At 43.0% G+C, this 18,919-nt stretch overlaps 1 protein-coding gene across 7 annotated transcripts in view; it reads right to left on the reverse strand.

Annotated features, from left to right (window-relative positions):
* The window catches only part of ULK3 (unc-51 like kinase 3), a 221,721-nt gene that overhangs the window by 85,274 nt on the left and 117,528 nt on the right, over nt 1-18,919 (reverse strand). For 5 of the 7 annotated variants that reach the window (XM_085643806.1, XM_085643809.1, XM_085643808.1 and 2 more), the window contains exons 11-12: nt 16,968-17,032; nt 3,592-3,670 (exon numbers count right to left, since the gene is read on the reverse strand). In XM_085643806.1, coding sequence (XP_085499932.1) covers nt 3,592-3,670; nt 16,968-17,032 — 144 coding nt within the window. Of the gene's footprint in view, nt 1-3,591; nt 3,671-16,951; nt 17,033-18,919 lie in introns of all 7 variants that reach the window. The other 2 variants (XR_014978779.1, XR_014978778.1) reach the window with 1 other exon arrangement.

An 18,919-nucleotide genomic window follows, 5' to 3' on the forward strand; every position in this document is an offset into this window, starting at 1 on the left:
AAAGGGTTATTATGGGTTCCCCCCTTTCTTCTAAAAGGTTCTTGTCCACTGAGCAGCATTCCTGACCAACGTACTTTCGGCCTCCCAGCCGACGTGTGTCACTGTCATACAACTCTGACAGGAGATTTGCATTTATTGCCGACTTGGCCGGTGAGTGCAGTATAGCGGGCCCATAGCGCTACCCCTCATGTCGTGCTTAACCACATATTACTGCCCCAGAGTCTATCTCATTTGAGGGAGGTTTTTGATATGTGACAACATGGTGAACAAGTAATCTAAAGTGCAGATGGTAGTGCAATGTCTTTCGCACTGCTTCTGCAGGCAATTTGAATTTATATCTAACTTGGCCAATGAGTGCAGAGTAACAGTCCAATGCTCCATGCCTTCAACTCACGTTGCAAGTATTCTAAAGTGAAGTTGCACTGATGCTGGAATCAAGATTTGATCTTTATGCCTACTTAAGTGGTAAATGGCTTCTTAGGCCTACACCGAGATCTTTTGGGAGATTTATAGTCTGACTCATTCTGATAAGGAACACATTACTCCTCATAATACGAATCTGTACCAATGTGGCAGCGAGGGTGGTGATAGGACTATAACAAGGAGAAAAATTAGACTGTGGTGAAGGCTCATCCAGAGTTCACAGTCTGAGGTTTTGTTCCAGGTGCAAATAAACCACACAAAAAAACGCTCTGCGAGTCCAATATATCTTATGTGAGCATTCTCCTAGCTGTGGTTGCTGTTCCTTTGGAACTTCCAGCATAAGGGAGCATTTGGCAACAAAGCATCCGCCTCAACTTTACAACAACATCAAAGTCAGCAACAGGTGAAGAAGCCTTTCATAAGAACTAGTTTCAGAAGCAGAGGATGTGCTGTCAGATATAGTTCTCTGGGAAGAGAAGCACAAAATGCCTACTATTTTCTAAAACATGCAGTGCTAGCAGCATGAATGGTGTGTGAATGAATGACACAAATTTGTTCGAAGCTCCTGGATCATCATATCAAAATTTGCTAACACTTTCTTTTACTGTATTTTCTAGCAATACACTGCCCAGAACTCTTGGAGCATTGCTACGACCATATGCAATATGTCTTGGTTGTTGAGTGGGGCGCTGTGTCAACAGAACACATTGCACACAGACTTTGTGCCGGATTACGACTTTGGCGGTGTGGCAGCAGGCTACCACGCCAGCGCCTACTGCCACACCGCCCGCTAGAAAGGCACCGCAATGGGAACGCCAAAGCCAGTTCCTGCACAACATGTACTGTTAATTCATACCGCGCAGGAACTGGGCGTGCATGCAGACAGGAGGCACACCATGTGCCTCCCTGCATACATCCGCATGGCCCTGAGGCACCAGGGGGCCCTGTATGGCCCCCTTAGTTTCCTCATCACCACAGTTTTCATGGCAGGCTCACCGCCATAAAAACTGTGGTGGTTAGGAATCTCAGAATATGCTGGGCGTTGCAGCAGTGCAACTGCCCAGGGATCACGGATCCCTGGTAGCTGAGGCAGTCCAATGGCAGCCAGACCGCCAAATTCGGAATACCGCTGCACCACCCCACATTTGGCTCTCCATGGACCGTCTAACTCTGAACCGTGCCCTTTGTCTATGTGCAGTGGCATGTGGACAGCGGGTGCAGCATTGATCACAACCTTTACGCAAAACACATGCACCCGGAGCTTGCCGAACACAGTTTACAGCTGTGGGTACAGGGTATGACACCAGAGGCCACTCTGTGGGCCAAGCGCTTGTGGGGACAGGGTGTGGCTGCCCTTGAACAGGATATTTCCCATTTCAATAGAAGTCTGAACTGACAACACCTCCCACCTGCTAATCCCTACAATGGCAGATATGGTGAGGTACAGGTTGCAGCACCACCCACCACTAATCAACAAGGGTTGAAAGAGGGGGAATCAGGTGCTGAATCAAATAAGGGAAGTGATTCAGTCGAGGAAGTAGGTATCAATAATTCTCAGTCTCCAAAATCCTGTCCACCGCAATGTCTATGTTTATTATATTTCAAAAGGTAGGCCTTTAGTATTTGTTCAATCAAAATAACTCGGCTTACTGTCTCGCATAAAGCTGCACAAACTAAAATACCCCAGTTGACAAGTGGTTCTGCAGCATGGCGATCAGGACTATGAGAGTCAGCGATAATGGGTACAAAGAGACAGGGTCGCTTTAGACCAGGAAAGAGAGACACTTGGAATTTGTAGAATGGAATGAACACTGGCCAAAATGTACCAATACAGGGAGGGGGGGACATAGCAAATGTCCTCAATGTGAATGGAATGAAAACAGGCAGACTGGGAAACTGGGTGTCAGATTAGGAAACGGTGGCAGTGGGACTAGGGAGTCACAGGGATTCAGAGACACAGGATTGTGATCTAGAAAACCCAGGCACTGCAACTCGGAAAAAAGGGTTCTGAGTCTGGGGATTAGGAGATAAAGACACTAGGACAGGGAGACAGAGAGCTGTTTTATTAAACACAATAGATATAGCACAACCTTCAGCTACACTGGGCATGGGACATCCTACAATTTGGAGGGATGAACGAGATAAGTTTCAAAGAAGATACATCGACTGTTGAGATTTATCAACTCCAATGGTTTTGGGACAGTTGGGACTATGATATGGATTACTCAATGCAGCGATCCTATCTGAGACTATGAGAAACATATAGTGTCCAGTACCATTCTCATCAACTTCATCCTCGGATTCATCCTACAGCTTTGAAATTAACTAACAAAAAACCTTGGGTTTCACAGGAACTGGGAAAGCCTGCACAATGAACTCCTACACCACCAGTGTGGCTCACTTGCATCTAACCTGCACCCAGCAGGTGCACAGAACACACTGATAGCAGCAACCTGTACAAACACAAGTCTGACCTCCGCTCGCAGTACTTTGGGCCCCAGCATTCGCAACTCCATGAGAGAAACTGACACATTAAAGACATCAAGGACACCAGGTCAAGAAGACACAGGCAGGAGCCAGGGAGACACGAACAATATGACAGGGCAACAAGGGCAAAGGGACAAAGAAACATGGACAAAGGAACAGTGACACCCAGTCCTCAAGGCAAGGAAATACCATCACAGGAGAAAAAAGGAACGCACATAGGACCTAGGGTACACACCATACACATACACACCATAACTAATATCACATATGCCAAATACCTTTGAAACATGTACGTGTGTCAAGTTATGCAATAGGACTGGGAAATATTTAAAGGCCAAATCCCCTAGCTTAATCATAAGGAAACCCAAAATGATTAATTACATTAAATGAGGACCACATTAACACTAGTTAAGGGAAAGTTTATGTTCTTCTATACCTTAGGAAACTACCCATCTAATATAGATGCCAGGCGTCAGCTCAAATGGCAGATGTCGCACTTTTCCTCAACAGCATTGCAGTTTAAGTAAGATAAAGCGTGGCGTGATCATTTGAGGGTTGGAAACATGAATGAAGGGAGCACGAAAGTAGAAAATTGCCGACTAACTGTGTTTCGACAGAATAGACCATATGTGAATTGATGAACGCTATACGCTGGGTTTCTTCAGTCTCTCTTGCCCTCACCTGCCAACATGAGAAGTAACTCTCCAAGGCTTTGCTGATAGAGATCCAGGGTCTCGGCATCATTAGCTCCTGCTTCTTCCTACAACAGAGGAGTACGTGTTAGACAGGACTTGGCAGACATAACAAACATACAGAAGGAAACAAATGACTGAAAGTCACATACGTTTCTGTCAACACCGCTTCACTACAAGAGAAGATGAGGTAAATGTCAGAAACAATAGTTTTGCAGTACAGCTCTTCTGCTGATCCACAGGATTTTTTTTTATTATTTAGGTACTTTGTGGCCAAAGCAGGAACAGTCCTTTAAAACATGACTGTGAGAGTCAAGAGTATGAGTGGTTGTTCTCAGATCCTCAAGACACTGACAAAATGCAAGAACACTTGTGACATTTAAGGCACCGTCTGATACTAGTTTATCAGTCATGCCTTGAGAATCGCTCAGCTGTTGCTCTTGGCAAAGTTAAGCAGGGTACATGTGAATCTACTGAATACACCTGCGAAACTAGCGTTACAGTACGTAACTTGTCCGGCTTTGACCCCTCATCGATATGTTACTCTAGGACATCAAGTTGCAAATAGAAGAAAATGCTGAATTTAAACAGAGAAAAAAAATTGTTACAAGCCACTTACAAATTTCAGACTTAAAGTCATTTCTTTCTAAGTGCAGCTTGCCCGAATGCAACCGACAGCTGGAAAAAGTTACCTTCGTGTCTGCTCTTTCAATCATAGTCCACACAGTAAAAAGTAAAACAAGAGAGTACAACAGTATTTGTTGCTCCTGAGAACTCAGTGGTAAACGACAGCACACACCATCGATATTGCTCAGTAGTGAATGTTTGGCCCAGGACTAAAAAATAGAAGAGCGACTTTGGGAAAGATGTCAAAATAATGCATACAGAATCAATTGACACACCCTGTGGCCCACAAATTCAATGAGAAGTTTGAGGACTAGCAGTCTCTAGACGTTAACACTTAGACATGCTTTGTGTATGGTAACATCAGCTTAGGTATGTTATGGTGGCTATCACGGGGTTTAAAATGCAATAAACTGGGGTCTAAATAGATTAAAATAAGTGATTTGCAATCTTTGAAGAAGTCTTTAATGACCTCAATATTCCACACACTGACACAAGGCAGCACAGCAATCGGGCTATCAAGTCTAAAGCCTTGCATGGAGAAATACTTAGCACAGATTAGGAATTTGCACAACTAAGAGAGTCAAATGGTCTATTGGCATCATATCATCAGGAAAAGCTGCAATCCCCAAGATGGTGCTAGCTGCAATTTTCAAACACGAAAGGTATAGTTGATATCAGAGTTAAGAGAATACTTAACTGCCTCTGCTACATGTAAAACAATTCTGGATCACTAGACACTAACTGCCAATATTGTGGCCAATGAAAAAACTCAAGGGATGTGCACTCCTGTCGTCCACCCAGTACGATCGATATTGACTGCTGTTTGGCAGTATCATCTTGAATGAGATACAGGCATTGTTATGAGTCCATAACCATGCCAGCCTTTCAAATTCAGACCAAGTCTTTGCATCCTGCATAACATTTACAAGTATAGCACTACATAAAATGCCATCACAACCAGAGAGAAACTTTGGAACAAGAAGACAGATATGGAAATGGATGTAAACCCTCCCACTACTGTCATTGTCCCTGGTCAGCCAGAGGAAAAAAAACTCAATTTAAGACTACATAGGACGTGTAGAAGGCCTGTCTATTTGCACCAACACTTTTCAAGTTGTACTTACACTGGATGATTAAACAAAGCTACAACATTTATGTAGGACATGCCAAAGGTGGTCAATATGGAGTTTCAGATTCTGCAGTATGAAGTCAGCTCAATCATTCAATCAATCAATCATCTTGTAAAGTGTGACAACACATCCGTAAGAGTCTCAAGGCACTTGGGAGGCGATGGGGACTGCTGATCCAAAGACGCTGTTGTTCCGTCAAAGAGTTAGGTCTTGAGATCCTTCCTGAATTGAAGCAGTGACGGTGATTGCCTGAGGTAGAGAAGCAGGGTGTCACAGGTCTTTGTTGCGAGGTAGGAGAAGGATCTTCCTCAGCCGTGGTCTTGCGGATATGTGGGACGGTGTCCAGGGCCAGTTGGGTGGGTCGGAGGTCTCTAGGGGGGTGCTTGAAATGTGAGGCTGTGGTTAAGGTACGCACGTCCCCTATAGTGTAGGGCTTTGTAGGCATGTGTGAGGAGCTTGAAAGTGATTCTTTAGTTGACTGGGAGCGAGTGGAGGTCTCAGGTGGCTGGTGATGCGGCTGGAGATGTAGAGGATGAATCGGACGGAGGTGTACTGAATGTTCTGCAATTTCTGGAGTAGTTTCTGGGTAATGCCGGCATAGTGTGCGTTGCTATAGTCGATTCTGCTGCTGATGAATGCGTGGGTGACAATCTTTCTGGGCTCGGTGGGGATCCACTAGAAGATCTTTTGGACCAGGCGTAGCGTGTGGAAGCAGGATGATGAGACGGCATTGATCTGGCGGTTCATGGTGAGCAAGGAGTCCAGGATGATACCAAGGTTTCGTGCATGGTCAGTGGGTGTGAGGGGGTTTCAAGTGCTGCGGGCCACCAGAAGCCGTCCCAAGCGGAGGGGTTGGAGCCCAAGATGAGAACTTCACTCTTCTCTGAGTTGAGCTTCAGGCAGCTGTTCTTCATCCAGGTGGCGACAGCCTCCATCCTGTTGTGGAAGTAGTCTTGGCAACTCTGGGTTCGTTGGTGAGGGAGCAAATCAGCTGGGTGTCGTCAGCGTAAGAGACTATGTTGAGGCCATGGTTCCGGACGATGGCTGCGAGCGGGGCCATGTAGATGTTAAAGACCTCCATAATCTTGGCAAGGACTAAGAATGTTTAAGTGCAGTTAACTGTAGTATTTATTTATTTATTTAGTGTTTTATAGAGCGCGACCGTGACCCGTGTATCAGAGCACTTTACAGGGGTAAAACATTGTATACAAGTATGAAATAAAAAAACAAATAAAAAAAACATAAGTGAGGGTAGAAGGAAGTGAAACATTTGTGGAATAACAGGGTTTCTAAAATGTTCAGATCCTAATGCGGAGAAATCCAGCAATTACATTTGAGTAAAAGGTCAGTACAAGATGTATAGCAGCCAGTCAGTCCAAACTCTAGCTGCAACAAAAAATAACAAAGCCACTGAGCGGTGTGTGCAATGCATGATTTATGGGAGAAACTTGCCCATAAGTAAGGTTTTGGCTTACTTTTTAAATAGTGACAGAGGGAATTCTTCTGATGAAAGGCGGCAGCGAGTTCCAGATTCTTGGTGCGACCCCAGAGAAAGCACGATTGTAAGTTTTTTCCTTTCGGAAGCGGGGTGGCTGGAGCACCAAGTTTCTGGCGGACCGGGAGTTTCTGCCTCCTCCAAAAAACAATTATTTTCTGGGTGGGATATGCAGGGGTTCCGTGTGTAGCGATTTGTGGGTGATGCATGCCAGCTTGAGTTAGATTCTGGCTTCAAGAGGAAGCCAGTTCAGCGCTTCAGATGCGGTGAGATGTGGTTGAATTTTTTTGAGCCTGTTAAAGAGTCTCGTGGCTGCGTTGAAGCAAGCTTTTAGGGGGGCCGTGGAGATCTTGGGCAGGCCAGAAAGTGTTGAATATCCGTATTCGATTCTGGAGATTACTAATGCCTGGACTGCCATTTTTAGGTCCGAGGCATCAAGGAAAGGTTTTAGTTTCCTCAGGTAGCTCAGGTGAAACCTGGCAGTTTTAGCCATCAAGTTGATGTGGTCCTGCATTTTCAGGTTGCTGTCTAGGATTATTCCGAGAGATTTGGCAGATTTCACTATGGTCGGTGTTCCGTTTAGTGCTGTGATCGACTTGGTCCATTCCCGGATGTCAGTGTTACTTTTAGGGGGGGGGGGGATTAGAAGGAACTCAATTTTTGTGCATTTAGTTTGAGCTGGTGGCAGGTGAGGCATTGAACAGTCAGCTTTAGGTCCTCATTTAAAGAGTGGATCTCCTCTAGAGATGAGATTATGATGTAGATCTGGGTATCATCGGCAAACATGTGGAAGGAGATGTTGGCGGTAAGTAGTAATTCAGCTAACGGTTCAAGGTAGAGATTGAAGAGGGTTGGGGAAAGACTTAATCCTTGGGGGACTCCGATCATTATCGGGGAAGGAGCAGATAGATTACTGTTGAGTAAGAATCTCTGGGAGCGGTTCCGGAGGAAGGATCTAAACCATTCGAGAATGGTTCCCCTTACTCCCATCCTGAATTTGAGGCGTTCAAGTAGTTTCTCATGTTTGACTGTGTCGAATGCCGAGGATAAATCCAATAGAATTGGGAGACATGTTTTGCCTTGGTCAAGGGCTTCATGAGCATCATCGACAATAGTAAATAATTATTTGAAGTAGAACAATATGAATATGTACAACAGAGTAAGGAAGACATGCAAGTTAATCCTAGGAGGTGAAAGCCTTTAAGGTATCAGTCCTTTCCTTCTGGGGAAAACCAGAACACCAGGTTTAAAAATGGTAAACCACACATGAAAAGCAAAAAAAGGCAGACAAAATCACAGTAATATTTGTCGTACAACAACAAATTCACTCCCAGGTAGACAACGAATTTAAGATTTAAAGCACAGATGAGGAGGAAAATTCAGGAATATAGAGAAGATATATAGAGGTCGTACCAAACAGCCAGCTAATAGGCTACTTTTTAAAGGAGATTTTATAAATCTCTGCTCCTTCATTAAAGAAGCTTTATGACAGTAGCTTTTAATTCAACGCTAAAACATACAAAAAAGTGACTAATGAAATGCTTGAATTAATCCCAATCACTGGTAAGTCAGGGCCGCATCTAGGTCCATTGTTATTTTGAACATCAAGCCAACTCAGTTTGGACCCAGCCATATGCAAATTAGAATGGGCCCTCCTCCAATGGGAAGAGTACAGTCCAACTGCCATGCCAGACTTCCCCGACTCAACCCAGAAGCAGTTTCGAGCTTATTAGGACTCATCAGCCAGGTATAGTTTGGATACAGTGACAATGTACATGGGACCACGTTTGAGCATCCCCGACAAAAAAGTGATGGACTGAATGCTTGAAATAATCTCTGCCACTGGTCATTACTCGGGCCTCATCCCAGTCAACCTTTATATTGAACACCATGCCAACTCAGTTTGGACACAGCAATATGCAAATCAGCCTTGACCCTGCTCGAATGGGAACTGCCAGGCCCTCCCTGAATTAAAGCACAAGCAACCCAGGATCGGTTTAGCCCTAGTTAGGGCTCATCAGCCAGGTGTACCTTGGTTCTAGTGGCACAGTGTGCACAGGACCCACATCTGGGCATACCCTTCCCACTCATGCATGGTGCAACTCAGCCATGAAAGTTGATAAGGGGCACAGTTGAGCGATCCATGAGAATGAAGTCATCCACTATGGAACTAGAAGATATAGGGTGGATGGTATATGAAGATGGGGACTGAGGCCAGGCACATTCAGGGTATGTTGAAGGATGTCAAGTCCATTGGTCTGATATGGATGACAGGAGTTTGCTTGCTACATCTACTGTGGCCCAATAATTGATGCTCTTGAAGAACATGAGAGGGAGAAGACAAACGGGAGGATTAAGAAAATTTCAACATGTAAGGCATACCATTGGTTGATAGTGCAAGAAAGACCAATATCTATACAATATGCATATAGTAGTATTTTACTTTGTAAGAGCAGACAACTTAGTTCCAGCCGATAAGCTACCCTGTATGTACATTTCATGATTTCCAAACTTTATGTCTTATACATTTAATATGGTTGACATGCTTTAAGCACACATTAAGCTGCTAATAACAAAACTGTCAATATTATAGCTGATAATATAAGGTAACAACAAGATATCTACAGTAATGTTCAATAATAAAAAAAAATACACTCGCCACTATTACTTCTAATGTGGTGTTGTATGTGTGAGATCACCTGGCATAGTTTTCTTTTCTCTACGTAAACAGAAGTGCAGCATGTACGCTTATCAGGAAAACTAACAGATTTCTAAAATGTAGACATGACTTCTATGCCACAGATTGCCCAATAATAATTATTTCATTATATTTTAGGTGTCTGAGCTAGCTCAAGAAGCATTAGAACGCCCCGTAAAGAACGTTTTATTACAGCATAAGCATCTGGCCAACACATGATCCTCTTGGAACACTATGGTGAGGTTTAGCTCAGACCAGATTGCAGATATGGAGATGGAGAGGGCAGGGCATGTGATTCCGGGAGAACTAGATATCACACCAGAGATTTTGTTTGTCACAGACTTACATATCACACATATTTAATATTTGAACTCTATAAAAATAAGAACAAGGTACATACATAAAAATGCTCCAAACTGTAGTAGGTTTTTGGGGGGTGGGAGGGGGAGGTCCATTAGGGAAAACAAATAATTCAATTAACAGAAAAATGCCATTTAGGTAGGCTTTCCTGCTTTTAGTCACTTTTAATTAATATTTCCAGAGTTTTTTTGCAGTGTTTTCAAAATTGTAAATATCAGAGGTTATCATTGTTTATTCTTTTGAGTTCAGCAAAACATACAAATATGGAGGTGGTGTCTTTCCAGTGCTTATAAATAATTTTGCTTTTATTTCTGTCCTTCGACCTTTTCAGTTCACTTGACAATTCTACCTTACTTCGATCCTACTACTAACACCCTGCTTAGTACCTTTTATGTGAATATGCATTCAAATAATGTTTCATTTTTTCTCTTGCATACATGCCGGTCGCATTTTCCAGCTCTCAAACTTCTCTCTTAAAAATTCAGTCCCCACCACATGTGAAGGATGGGCACTGATGAAGATATGTATGCACCTAATTAAGATTTGGCCGTAGCAGATAAAAGGGTAATGTTGGGCATTTATCACATTGGCTTGGTACTCTGTTCTTCAGACAAATGTCAAACATCAACCAAATAACGATTTTCCACTCAGGATAGGAGGATAGTAGATGTGTACATCATGTGATACGAGATATACATACATTACAAAGTGACAGTAGTTCTAGAATTACCTGGAATTTTGCGCCTAAATAACTTTGTGCCCATTTGACAAATCTCCACGAAGCTTTGCAGACCTATTCTTCTATCTACATTGGTGGATGATGCAAAGTTTTGCAGTGAAAGGTAAAGGGAGGGGGCAAAGAAAAAAGTGGGTCCCAAAACAGGTTTTGACCCCAATGCATTTTACATAAACGTTTTGTATTGGACGAAGCGTCAAAATGGCTGAACGGATTTACATTACATTTGGCAGGTTTAGACATTATGGTGCACAGATGATCCTTTTGGGTACTAAAGATAAGTAGGGTAAGAATGTTTTGATTTAGAAGGCATTTAACTTTGTGATTGTCGCAATATTTCACGGAAGTACTGTGGCACATAGCAATGTCAAGTCATTAGGTGATTGGCTAATGACTGTCGTTACAAAAGTTAAAAGCAACAATGTTATTTTTAGGTACAGTTTGACTGTGTTCTGCATTATGCCTTCAGATCTAAGTAAGTAATCGGTTTGGTATTTTTCTCGTTACCTAGAACCACTTCAGTAAAGTGGTACTAGGTGGTGAAAAATATATATAAATTTCTATATATTTAAAGAAAAAATGGAGTACACAGTACTAACTCAGGAGTACCGCGGTACTAACTAGGGAGTATAATTTAAAAAAAAAACACAATAGTTTACAAATATAATGTACTAAAGTGTATTTTCTGATTTTTTACATATTTAAACATGCACAACAAAGTCCACAGAGTAGCGCAGTAACATCTACAAATTACTGCGCTAATTTAAAAAAAGTGCAGTTTTCCCGAGGCTACCATAAAAATATATAGAAAATAATAAATACAATTCTCTACCTATCACCACTTAAATAAAGTGGTAATAGATAGTGAGCAACAATAAAACTGAATACTTACCCATATCTAAGACCCTAAGCCAGGACGCAGTGAAACACAGATCGCAGAAAAACTGTGATTAAAACTACTTTGCGGACTTTTACCTTTGTTAAACACAACCACAGGCTGATCACATACTGACTTCTTATCCGAATCAACCGTGATACTCTCTAACCTACAGCAGTACACCCCTGCAAAATGTATAACTATGTTTTTTTTAAACTTATAACTTTAAAACTATTTACACTATTCAAACATACTACCAAACATTACCATTTACACCTCATAATGTATATTCCTGGTAGTTAGAGTTGTGAAAGTGAACAAATGTAGTGTTATCACCCAAGATGGCAAATGTAGGCACTGGAAACATGTTTCTAAATGCACTTTTGATTTCTCTTTACAATTCCCTGTAATACATGGAGATTTCAAAGCTCAAGAAGATTTTTTTCAATATGAAATGGTTTTTCAATTCTTCTGATTTTAGTAGACCTTTCTTTCAACATGCTGGTTCCACGGGTGAATCTACTTCCATAGAACCTATTATAGCCAAAGATGGTGGCTGATTAGGAGTTACTGCGGGCACACTGACTGGGGGGGGGGGTAGAGGGGGCGGTGGGTGGGGGATGTAGGGTAGGAATGCAGCGGAACGGATTTCTCCTGATGCGTATTTTGAGGGGGGATTCTTCGTCTGCTGGTCATATGTGTAATGTTGGTCTGCAGGACCATGGGTGTGAAAAATTAATAAAAATATTTTACAAAAAAAAAAATATTATAGCCAAAGATTCTGTTGGACATTCTGGTGATTTTGACTATAGTGCTGAGTGTGTTAGTAGTCAGTCACGTACCAAGATTCCATCTTGGAACGTTCTTGATTACACTTCAACTTAGTTTTCCTTAGGGAAGGAGATATGTTATATTTATATTTCTTTATGTTACGCGTGAGCATTGCAATTGTTCAATTGTTATTCCTTTACCATCTGCTATCTTTTTCCGGTTCCCCTCTTTGTGTTAACCTGCTCCCAACCCTGTATTCTGAAGTGGTTCACCGCATAGAAAGTTGAGTCTGTGTGTCTCTCACTGCCATTAACATTAATTTACGAGATGGTGACCCATCATATGGCTGTAATAATTTAGACTGCCTTTCTAGATTTCCAGTGGAGGATCTCGGTCACATTATTTCGGAAGGTTTTGTGATGATTCATCAAACAGTGCCAAAGTTATAAGCCAAACAAAAACATTTCTCCTATTGAAACTATGACTCGTGTATAACTGCACAGTGGTGAACATCATGTGAAATGTTATATATAGAGTTGTGTCACCACTCTGTAGTTATAGTTAGGACTACGTTTCCACAGGAAATAGCTTTTTTGGTTTGCTTATTACTTTTTCTCTCTTTGACAAATCTTCACAAAACATTCCAAAATCGTTATCTTTTTTCCTCAGCTCATTCCTGTAAAGATTCAGAGTAATCCATCAAGCAGGAGCCGTGTAAAAGAGGGGGCATCCCTAAACAATTTTATAAAGATTTTTGGAAAATCCAAAACGGCTGAACAGCATTACAAATTTGTCAGAAAGCTAGGTCTTGGTCCAGAAACCGTGATTTTTGTGATTTGGTATAAGCCAGGTGAGTAGGTTTTGCAAAATTAAGGTTAATAAATGTTGTATATCTGGATGATTGGGTTTGCGAGAGTCCCCAGTGGACATACGAAATAAAAAAAATAGAACCATCTGATTGGCTGAGAGGGCTTTTTAACCTAATGGCAGTCCCACTCCCTGTGTACTGATTTTTTAAAAAAAATTAAATATAATGGGGCAGGGTAGGGGTACCCTGACCCCCTGGACCCTGTGGGACAAAATGTTTTAAAAAAATGTGGGGTATTTTCCTAATCCTGCGGGAGCCAGCGAGCCTTCTAGACTCCTGCAGACATCCCACAATAGCACAGGGGCCTCCGTCGCTCCTGTGGGATACTCACTCAAAAACATTGAAAAAGGGGGCTAGGCCTAAGTGTCTGTGGTGAGTTCCCGCAAACAGGCTGTTGGATGTATGCGGTGAGGCAGTGACCGCCTAAATCCAACCCAACGCCACTCACGACTAAAGGTTGGTTGCCCGCAGGGGGTAGGATGCATGACCTTTGGGCATGCATGGCGTGGAGTCTACGTCCTGGATGGGGTTGGACGCAGGGCAGCCAATGCCATGCTGCACACAGCTCAAGGCCATGCACGGCAGAGGGTTGGCGTCCTGCAGAGGGTTGGACACTGGCTACAGGCCCTGAGGGCAAACCCACACTATACGGACAAAAAGGCGGTGTGCAGTGAGAAGGGTGGGTTGGCTGCCTGAGGAGGGTTGGACGTAGAGCCAAACCCCACACTGCACACCACCAAAGGGGTGCAAGTATGTATTGTAATAAAATATTACAATATGTAAAAATAAAACCTAGAAATTCCCAGGGAAAAACAAAGGTTGAAGGGATGTTATAGTTAGGGGAAAATGTCGGTTTAAGCATACCGTTTTAAAAAAACAATACCACTAGAATTCACCAGTTATAATTATCTCAAGTAACTATAACTCGTGCCCTCACCATGCACTGCTAATAACCTCATATATTACATCACTCATGACATGTTCAATGACATCATTGATAACTTCACCGCAACATCTGGAATGAGATCATTGATGACAATGCGCAAGACGGGGCGTGCGTTACAATTAATTTAAGGCACGAGCTATAATTACTCAAAGGTTTTTAGGTTGCTCATCATGTCTGCAGTACTATGATCCTTATGTACAAGACAGAAATAGACAAAAATAGAGCCCTTTTCTTGTGAGGTTTATTTCACCTGGTGACAGGATCCCTCCAGTTAAGTCAATGTCTGCGTCTGATGCCTTATAAACCTTCTGTTCGTTTTAAGCTGTTTACTCTCAAGACTTAGACTGGCAGGTGAACCTTCAAAAATAGAATGATTTATGAAGAGGTGAGTTGGAAGAGTAGGTTTATCAGCATTTTTACTTGGTGCTCTATTGTTGCATGCCAGTATTGCACTCTCCTGTTCTTTTTCCTAAAATACTAAGAAGGGTCTTGGCTAATAAATGTATTGTTATTGCCTGACCTGGGTCCATACCTGCTCTAGTGGCTTAAGGAAGTAGCCCATTATTAGTATGCATACTTTTAGATATAGGTACTTTGGTGACAGCAAACTGTGCGGCTGTACAAAGCAACAGCTGAAGCAATAAAGAAACTTTATAACCAGCATCAAGCCTTTGACAGTTTGCCCATTCAATTCAGATTGTGAATGAAGTTTATTTTACATTGATGAGTTTTGCCTATGGGAGTTTGTGCTCATTTGAAAGCCAGCATGAGGGCTGCTAAATATTGACTTACACCAAACACAGTGGCCTTTGTTTATTGGAAAGCACTGCAAGGACTGTGCTTCGGCCAGGTATGCGTAAGAGAGTTGTACAAGGCACTTTGCAGCACACACTGTTCTAGTGAATTTTTACCTTGAGCAAAGAGCATGCTCAGCTCAATATGTTCTGAATAACTGTAGTCATAGTGACGTTCTTAAATGTCAAGCCTTCAGCATCATTAGTTCCAAGCATCATTTTGACACAGAGGCAGTAGAAGGAAGGATGAACTTAGTGATGCTGAGGCAGTATTATTATGAATGCGTTCAATGTCAGCGAGCAGGCTCAGAACGGCTCCCTGCACCTGGTTTTGCGGCAGCACATGCTAGGAAACAAGGAGCAGTGTTGCAGCTTCTTGTTTTTGAGCTGCATGGACTGTATACAGCTCATACACAAATTTTTTGACTGAGTTAATAAATGCAATGTAGGTAGAGCAGTGTCAGAAAATCTGTTTCATGGACCGTTTCTGTCACTGCTTAGTTGCGCAGACGTTCTTCATGGCATGGCCCCTGATCCTTCTGTAAGAGGTAATAGGGCTCCTATAGGCATATTTTAAGAACATCAGAATGTAAAATTCAGAAAATGGCTGTTGGGTGCAATGCCTTATGGGAGGACATAGATTCCAGAGGCATCTGTCTGCACAGTGACCTTTACTTCCAGAATGTTGCAGCCTCCGCTTACAAAAAGGACAGCTCCACCCTTCGCACAACGCGCAGTAACCAATGAGTTGATGTCACATGAGGCAAGCCCTACTCCCAAAATGAGAGCAGAAGGTCTTAGGGGTCCAGAGATCCTGCAGCTGGTCACAACAGAATGTAAAGTGGTTTAAAGCAAACACAAGGAGATGATGGAGGGAGCGCTGAAACGTTTCAGACACTCACCCCCAGTCACAGATCTGGGTTTAATCCATTATTGTTCTTTAGCTCACTTCGCCACCTCAGTTCAGACCCAGCTATATGCAAATCAGTCTTGACCCTGTGCCTCATGGGAACAGTCCAGCCCAAACTGCCAAGCCAGGTCCCCCAGTCACAGGATGCTCGTTTCCGGTTCAGGGAAGATCCGGCTTGGCAGTTCGAGCTGGACTGTTCCCATAAGGTACAGGGTCAAGACTGATTTGTCTGAACTGAGGTGGCGAAGTGAGCTAAAGAACGATGAATGATTCAACCCAGATCTGTGACTAAGGGTGAGTGTCTGAAAGGTTTCAGCGCTCCGTCCATCATCTCCCTGTGTTTGCTTTGTTCGCCCTAAGTTGGCAGGGTATGCTCAGACGTGGGTCCCTTGCTCACTTTGCCACTGGATTCAAGCTAGCCTGGCTGATGAGGAGTTTTACCCCGAAACCGTTCCCAAGATGCTTGTTTCCGGTTCAGGGAAGACCTGGCTTAGCAGTTTAGACTGGACTATTGCCGTGAGGCACAGGGTTAAGACTGATTTGCATATAGCTGGGTCTGAACTGGGGTGGCGAAGTGAGCTAAAGAACGATGAATGATTCAACCCAGATCTGTGACTTAGGGTGAGTGTCTGAAAAGTTTCAGCGCTCCGTCCATCATCTCCTTGTGTTTGCAATGTAAAGTGGTTTACCATGACCAGAGTAGATTACAGCGGGAGCATTCATTACAGAAAAGTGGTTGGAGGAAATGGTTCCACTTGTATTTTTTTTTAAACACAAAAAGGGAACCAAAGGAGTAAAAGTGCACACAAATCCTGTTTTCTGGTTTCTACTGAAAAGGAAATATTCCTTTGCTGGTGTTTTATTGGTAACAATTTTTAATTGAAAAGCAAAAACCCTTCTTTAGGATAAGATATATTTATATTTTTCCATTTAACTAATATTGGAATGTAAGGTTGACTTGAGTAAGCAGTTCAGTGTCACAACTCACAAAACTCCCAGTGCCACTAGCTCTCAGACAAAATGCAGCCTTAGCTTGGAAAACTTCACATCAATATATTCTTGAACCTGTAGCCCTCACATCAGTCTGTACCAGAAGGGAAGCATATGATCACTGCATTAAAGTTAAGTCAAACCCACCTGTTTGTACTCATACCTTGGCCACAGCTGCCGAAGCCACATCCAGCGCAGCGTACAGACGGGGCTTGTCCTTGGCCATCTCTGAAATCCAGACAAGAGAAGTCAGTGGCAGCACGTAGGATCACTGCAATTTTAATCTGTAGGGCCCTCGTGATCTAAGGTAGTGCCATGTAATAAAGCTACGTACTTCGCGGGTAGCACTTTATGCTGAGGTCTCCAAACAGATTGCAGTGCTGTGTGTTACACTCGAGGGATCGAGGGCAGAGCTAAGTGCTGATGTCCTCCACTTCACTAGTAGTGCTATGTACTAGGTCATCTGGATTAATGGTTGTGTGTTGCTGGGGAACCTGTCCATCAATTTACCTTTTGTGTACACTCTAACCTGGTGGTATTGTAGCAATGTACAAACGCAGCAGAGGAAGTAAGTGGCCTGGGATATTGGCAAGAGAGCAGATGTTTAACTATGGATTCTAAGACATAAGGCCATAGGTTACAGCAACTCTTTCAAGGGGGATTCTTTCACACAGCAAGTTTCTACCACCTTACTGAATGATGGCATGCACCGAGTGAATAACTGGTACCCTCTTCCAGTCCATTCGAGACAGAATTTTGGAGCACAGCAAAAAAATACCTAGTTCAACATGTTCTCTTAGCAGCTTTTGGAATTTGAAGATGGAAGCTGGACTGCGTGTTGTTGAACGGGATCTGCTTGATTTTTCATTCACGTATACTGGATTCTTGAGTAGGATAGTCTTGTATGTGATATCAAGGACTTTTTCAAGTTTATTCTTCTGGTCTCTTAGGAAGTCAATGGAGGTCAATATAGAGTGAGCTAACACTGCCAATCATTTAATTCCTGTAACTATCCATGTTGCCTAATGGAAAACCCTTTTGTGAGGCGTAAATGGAACTATCAGCAATCCTATGAAGTGGGTAATGTCTCAGTCCAGGTGTGACAGATCCAAGGCATGAACGGCCAGGTGGAAATATTACAGTTTCATTGTTGCTTGGAACATCACAGGGAGGTGTATTTTTATGGCAAATCCAGTTATGTTACAATTCATGTTCGATGAAGTATATTATTGGGTGAGTAGCACACTACACTGTGTGGGGGTGCTTGACTGGAAGAGCATTGCACTGCAGTGTGGCCTATTTGGGAATCACTGCAGTGTAGTGAGTGGCTGACCAGAGTGGTGTTCCTATTCTGACTTAAGCAATGACCACCAAGCCTTTAGAAGAGAGAGGATGCAATATATGTCCTATGTTAGAAGTCTTATGGTGTCATACGTGATGAGTAGTGGAGTACTTTCCTTGTGTTGCTGTGATCACACATCTGCACTTATGAGTGGAGTAGAATGACGTAGCGTAAGAGACAGGTGCACAAGTGCACTTGCCTACCATCCTCGACAGGACAAAGGCTCCGGTCCATTGTTGGATTTGCGTGGCAGAAGACCATCCCATAAAAGGTTAATGAATTAGGACTAATCATGGTAAATGCTTTTTTGAGTTCACCCCATTGCGACAGAGGGCAACTCTCAGGCAACCACTGGATACTGGCAGACATGACTAGTAATGGGAAGAGATCACTCCAGAGTGACAGAGGAGCCGACCACCAACATGGACTAAACGTGAATAGTCATGGCAAGTGAGCTGTACGGTTCACCTACGGGTGAAGGAGGAGTAACCCTAAGGCATACATAGGAAAAACGTGAACATGGTAGGTGCTACTAACAGTCCATCCTGAGAAGGCAGAGGTAAATCCACAAGCATGCACTGGAAAGAGACAACCCTGGTAAATGACGTGAAGAGCCCATCCAGGAGCAACAGGGAGCCAGCCCCAGGACTGCACTGAATACAGGCAGCTGTGGCACAGAATATACAGTCCACCCAGGAGTGAGAGATGAGCAATCAAAAGGCAATCCCTTTGTACAGGCACAATCTGATGTACAAATCTACAAGCAAATAAAA

Source organism: Triturus cristatus, chromosome 3_1, assembly GCF_964204655.1.
Source record: "Triturus cristatus chromosome 3_1, aTriCri1.1, whole genome shotgun sequence".
NCBI lineage: Eukaryota > Metazoa > Chordata > Amphibia > Caudata > Salamandridae > Triturus > Triturus cristatus.